A 6,645-nucleotide genomic window follows, 5' to 3' on the forward strand; every position below is an offset into this window, starting at 1 on the left:
CGATTTTTGTGCCACCATATAGCATAAAAAAACCTGAATGATAATTAAAAAACTCCATATTACAACATGTTTACTCATTTTGCAAGAACTCCCCCGGGTTCAAATCCCACTGTTTGTAGATTTTAACTTTTTTAAAATCTTAAGACTACACAGTTATAGTTCGGTAATGTCCAGGACTGTGTAATAGCTGTTTTGAAAAAGTTGTTGGTATCACAAAAAATTAACTAATGAAATTTGGCATGTGTGGCTATGTATTTGAGAAAAAAGTTAAAGCTTTCCAACGTCTTGTCTACACCTGTATCTAACACAATAATATTGAACGGGCTAGAACGTTGTTTTTGACATGTGGTTTGTACTCGATAAAACTGATTTTTACACTCGTCTTGAGACAACCTCAGACTATGATAGTACAGGCTAAACAGACATTTTCTGACTGTAATTATCACAGTTCTCAGAGTCAGTGAACGCACCAGAACTGAAGTCCCACCCTCATCGATTTTGATTGGTCCTTCATGTTAGCCCCGCCCCAATGAACCACAATGGGTCATAAGTTTTGAAACTGAAATTTTCAGATTCGAAAATGAAAAAAAAAAGAATTGAAAAAAGTCTTGAAATCAAAATTTTGAGTTTTGAAACCTAAAAAATGGAACATTTCAAGCTGAAAATAAGTACGTTTATTTTAGAATAGAAAAAAGTTTTTTACATTTTACTTTTTGGGGGCGGGGCAAACACCAATTTTTTTCAGAATGTTTTATTTGGGTTTCAAATACCTATGGCCTCAATATAGCTCCATATGTATTGAGTTGTGATGAAACTGAATGAAATGACGAAAACAAAAGACTCCTCTCAACAGAGCCCATCCATCACGCTGACTTTGGACAGGAGCCACGCCTTCTCATTGCGTCACAGAAGGAGGGGCTTTAGCGCTTTAAGACCACGCGAGCGGAGCTGCGACTGTCCTCTGCCCGTGTCTCCGGGGTTCGCGCTGCGTTGCTCGGACTGACAGCCTTCCAGCCCTCGGTGACGTGCTGCCGGTCGTCTCCACGTCAGAACCGCCTCATGAAGGGGATCGGACTCGATCCGGAGCTTCGCGGCTTCCGGCGGTCGGTCGCTCTTCCATAGCTGCCCGCAGAGACCTCAGCAGCGCCAAAGTTTGCGACATTTCCTGCAACAGCTGGTCTTCTCCTCCGGACCCAGAACGGCCCGGGAGCGGAGCCGCCGCGGCTGTGCAGCGGTGAGTGGACGTTCATTCCCGCCGGTGCTCGTCAGGACCGTCAGAACTCTGTCCGAACCTCTGATGTTTATGAAATGATACAAACACAACGCTGCTGGACACGTGAACACGGCTCTGTTCTGTCCTTCACCAGGAGAAAGAAGAGTGCTGGATCTCTGAGTTTTTTGCTCTCTTCACATCCACGGAGAAACAATTCAATCATTGAGAAGGATTTAATAGATCTTCTAAAATCCTAATTTCGTTATAATCGTTCAAAGTTTTCCCCTAAATCTAGATGAAGATGTTTAGAGGTTTTCTGGACCAGTCCTTCAGCTTTTGGCTTCACACAGAACTTTAGGGCTCGGTATCGATTATAGTTTCCAAAAACAATTTGATTCAATTTTTTTATTCTAAAATTCAATTTTGAGTTTACACATTTAGACACATTTGCTTAGAAATATACTAATAATCTACTCTAGGTTTTGAATGTATTGATATTAATCTGATCCAGATCACATACTGTAAATGTATCAGTGAAATAATGAGATTGTTAATATCATCCAGTGTTACATAGATTCTCTAAAGGAGAAGTTCTAACTAAAATGTTCAGATCATTAACATTGGAAACATTGTTCTGCTTCTCCTGGAGGACGTTTCAGTTTGGACACTAGGTGGAGATCAAGCTATAGAAGTACACATTTTTTTTCAAGAAGAATAAGAAACTGTACTTTAGACCCTAAATAGTTTACAATATTTTCTTAAAAGAGTTGGTAAGATTCATATCTGTGAGTTTATAAAGACGTTCATTTCGTCAGTAATTTATGTTTAGGTCAACCAAGCGTTAGCTTTAAGCTAGCACACATCATAACCTAAATGTTTCTGTGGAGATTTGTTTTCATCAACATGATTATGTTTGGAAATCATTTTAACCACAGTATAGACCTGCTCTTATATAGTGAAAATGATCTACAAGAAACAAAGGACGCATTTATTTTAATCCATCGGTGTAAAATTCTGTGATCTGATTGGCTGGTGAGGGTAGGAGGGTGTTGATTGGTTGATCAGCACAGAACAAAAGGATGAGGTTGTAAAGTGCATTCATGCACGTGTGTGACAGGGTGATGAGTCTGTCAGAAAATACTCTGTTTACAGTAAATCCTTACTTTAAACTCCTCCGATGAAAATCATGTTTTTAGATTTTTTGACATGTCTGTGTGGGAATTTTTTACTAAAGAGAACAAATGTAATAAGAAATCATTTAGTTTTAGCGTGTCTAGTTCAGGTTCTGGAGAAGAGAAGATGGTATCTTCACATTGACTGCAGTCAAATGAGCCGCCGTTCACATTTCTGTGGTCAAATCAGCATCACTGGATTTTTGGTGTGAGTTTCATCCAATACTTACGGTAGCAGGACTGAGAACGCTGGAAAATCTCCACCAGACTCCACGGAGCTTCTTGATGTGACCACGGAAATGTGAACGGCGGCTCATTTGACCGCAGTTGGAAAGGATTGTAAATCAATGAAAGAGCATTTTGATGTTAGCTTTGATTATTTTATCAAGAACTCTGAGAAACCAATGATTGAATGTATTGATCACAGTCAATAAACATTGGAGAATTAGCTAAAAGAGTCTTTGGTGAACTGGAAGGAGAAAGAATCAGGATTTTGGAGGAAGTTCTGTCCATGAAGATCTTCACTTCCTCGTCCAGCTGACATCCGGGTCAGAACCATACGGCTGGACATTACCCAGATTGATGGATGTTTTTATGTAGCAGCGGTGAAGATTTATGCTAGTGAGACACAGAGCTATCATAATCAGACAGGGGGGGTCAGGGGCGGAGCTCCAGAAGCCACTCCCCCTCAGAGGAGATTTTGGAAACAGAGGCTTCAGATCTTAGTTTTAAGACAATTAGGTTGTGGGATTTTGGTTAAAAACTTCATAATCATAATTAAAACATTACTGGGATGTTTTTAAAAAATAAAAAATGTCATGGGGGACTTTAACATGTGGACAACCTGGTACATCAATAACACAATATTATCTTACACTTGCAGTTGTAATAAATTATCACAAATTCTTTAAATACATCTCAGTGCTCCAGTTTAAAGCTTCTAAATGCCTATGAAAACAAGGTGAGCATAATATGCTAGAGACCAGGCTTCTGGTGGGGACTGAAACTAGAAGAAACATTTGATATTTCTAATTAAATTTTGGTACAAATTTACTAGAAAACTTATTGAAAATGAAATATCAAATGTGTTTTTCTTTATCATTTGAATTAGGTTACAGAATGAGCGGTGTTGAGAAAGAAAAAGCCATTCTGAGAATTGCTTTTTCATTCCATAATGGAGTTACATTTTGAAAATGAAAAAGCATTTCCAGAATTGACTTTTATTTTGAATTATGAGTGACAAACGCTTCCATACTGTGTCCGTGATGCATCGTTCTTCAATAACATGAACACACTCATTGCATCCTTATTAGCACAGTCTATTTCCTTTTGGACACTGTAGTTTCTGAGTTTTAAGCCTTTGGGAGTGTCTGAGAGCTGCTCTGACTTGTAGAAGTTTCTAACATGGTCTGAAATGAAAAGTTGAAGCTGCACACAAAAGAAATGCTGTCAGTTTGTGTTCATAGTGTGTGTTCCTGCATGAATAATGAGGCCTGCTCTCTCACCACGCGGATGTTTGTGCTTTGAATGTAGCCCTGGGCTTCCTAACGTGTTCCTGAGGTTGATTAGAGCCAGGTGTCTCCTCCAGAAGTGAGGGTATTGAGGGCAGCCGCTCCGCTTCAGGAGACCAGCTGCTGCACTGAGAGAGAAGTCGTAAAGCTGAACATGGCCCTGCTGAAATGAGACACTCAGGAGGACAAATTGTGCGGCTGCTGCTCATTTAACAACTCAATGAAAATCAAAAGTGGTACTGCAACTATTTCATTATAAATCTGTGAATTCTTCCTGCAACGCTGACGTGGTGATGCTGTATTTGGTAAATCCAAGATACTTTTAGTTGAAGCATCAAAAAAAGAGAAAAGTTCTCGAATTTCAAGTGAAATACAATTGTAAATGCTGCTTAGTTGGGTTTTTTTTCTGTTGTGATCATGGAAGTTTTGCCTATTTGATGCAGGTTTTTAATTAAGCTCATCGGTGATAAATAAAGTCTTTGTTTTTACCGTGTGTCTTTGCCCCATCAGGCTGCGATGGTCAACAGCAGAGTGGAGGCCCCCACGGTGACGGTGATGGGTGGTGGGGGAGCCACAGGAAGGTCATGTGGCGGATGTGGGGGCCGCATCCTGGACCGCTTTCTGCTCTTCTCCATGGAGCGGTACTGGCACACGCGCTGCCTGAAGTGCTCCTGCTGCCACGCCCAGCTGGGCGAGTTCAGCAGCACCTGCTACAGTAAAGGTGGAATGATCCTCTGCAAGAACGATTACATCAGGTGAGCTTTGCTCCTCCGAGCTGACATTCCACGTCTTTAGTTTAACACAAGGAGGCTCTGCTTAGTGTGTGTGTATGTTTTCTGATAATACAATTGGGTCCAGTTGACCCGGAGCTGAACATGGCCGACAGTAACGGGAGTAAATGATGTAGGAAGTGGATATGAGAGTGGACATCAGCTCAGTCTAACTCCAACAGGAGTGTCAACGTCAGTCACACAGGAGGCCAAAAGCCAAAACACACCTTAGGTCACGTAGAAAATAATTTCATAAATCTTGTATAGTTAATGCCACTGGACATGGTGTGGGTAAATGGAATTAAATTAGGGTTTGTTTAGACAACTGTTTATCTAAATGTGTATTTATTTTTGTTTATACATACCTATGTGAAAGATCATCTTTTTGTTTGAAGTGTTTTTGATTTCATTTGGTTGATTTAGTCATGGGGCAGATGCTATAAGTTTACTTCTTTCTGCTCCTTGTCATCTATTATTTCATTGATGCAATTAAATTAGCATTTTTGGTGTTTTTTAACATGTTTCTGTAGCATTTTTCACATGATAGAGAACATGCATTAAATGATTAAATTAGAATTTAAACTGAATTTCCAAGTATTTCATTTATTCAAGTAAAAAGTTTGAAAAAGCTTTAATTTGTGACAGCAAGTGAAAGTCTTCCTGCTCTGCTCCATTCTGATGCGTCCACCTGCAGACAAGTAGATCCATGAACTCTGAGCTGGAATCTGGATCAAACTGTACGACTGGATAGAGACGATATTGCTCAGTTTTTGTCGCACTGCAATGTTATCTTGAGGGTGTGAGGGGCTGTAAGCTAGCAGCAGAGCGAGCACACAAAGATTTCATGAGATATCGGCCTGGGCTACAAAGGCAATTCAGAGGTGAATTTTTAATGAACTCCTGCCGCTCTGCAGAAACTATGTCCTAGAGAATGACAAGTTCTAAGATTTTGGCTAAAAACAGCAGATTCATGATGAAAAGACCTCTGGGAACGCTTTGAAAACAGATGAAAAATTGCTTCACGGAGCGGAAATGTAAACTAAAAAAACGTTTAAAGTTTTTGTGATTAGTGCTGATCTAGTATCACTTCATTGTTTGTCCTGAATTCAAACATCCTGTGATGGTAGCAGCTGTTTGGGTTAGCAGTGACACTCATGGTTAAGGCTCTTCATGAAGAATATCTGTTAACATGATGGATGAACATCATCATCCAGTTATTGATGCTTCCTTTTATTAACACTTATTTAGATATTTTAACTTTTTGTTTTTATTGAAACATTTCCTTTTTTTAATTGCTTTGGTTTGTGGAATTTTGATTTCTTAAACTTGATGTTTATTTGTTTTTCATTTTTAATTGCCATGGAGATCTTCAGCAGGTTTTGCGTTGATGAATTTGTTTGTGATTTAACCTTCAGGGCCACCGTAGTCTAAAACACCAATAATATTGAAGTGAATAACTGGCTTTTTGGACTTGTCATAAATCTTCAACCGTTCGCACGATCACCATGAATCCACTCATTCTGACGCGGAGAAAAGCAACTTTTTTGGGGGGCTTTTCCTCGATATAGAAATTATTACTAACATAGAGCGTTCATAGACGTATGCAGTCAATGAGAGCGCTGCAGCACAGAGCTGCTTTTCTCCGTTGCAGGATCAGCTCATAGACGTGGATTTCACAAACACCTCAGCTGCACAGCGCTGCGTGTCGGCGCTGCGTATCGGCGCGAGGCTCATTTACTTTGCTTCAGAATTTTCTGGAATTACATTAATTATGTTAACAGTTAAAAAGTTATGGTAGATGAAAGATGGTAGCCTGAACACCAGAGCTAAAGTTCCACTGTTAAAGAATATTAAGAGACTTTTTTTGTTTTCATTCGCACCACCTGCATCGGGTGTTTGTGCACGGACCCACACTGAACAACTCAGATGTACATTATGATTAAAAAATATAAAATGATAATTCTTATTTAAGATTACTA

At 39.6% G+C, this 6,645-nt stretch overlaps 1 protein-coding gene across 2 annotated transcripts in view; it reads left to right on the forward strand.

The window, feature by feature from the left end:
- Positions 1-911: 911 nt before the first annotated feature.
- lmo4a (LIM domain only 4a) overlaps positions 912-6,645 on the forward strand; it is a 14,536-nt gene continuing 8,802 nt past the window's right edge. Inside the window, exons 1-2 of one of the 2 annotated variants that reach the window (XM_024268556.2) lie at positions 912-1,234; positions 4,407-4,651. In XM_024268556.2, the coding sequence (XP_024124324.1) occupies positions 4,413-4,651 (239 nt within the window). In that variant the 5' untranslated portion in view covers positions 912-1,234; positions 4,407-4,412. The remainder of the gene's footprint in view (positions 1,235-4,406; positions 4,652-6,645) is intronic. The other variant, XM_024268557.2, reaches the window with a different exon arrangement.

Source organism: Oryzias melastigma, linkage group LG12 (genome assembly GCF_002922805.2).
Source record: "Oryzias melastigma strain HK-1 linkage group LG12, ASM292280v2, whole genome shotgun sequence".
Lineage (NCBI taxonomy): Eukaryota > Metazoa > Chordata > Actinopteri > Beloniformes > Adrianichthyidae > Oryzias > Oryzias melastigma.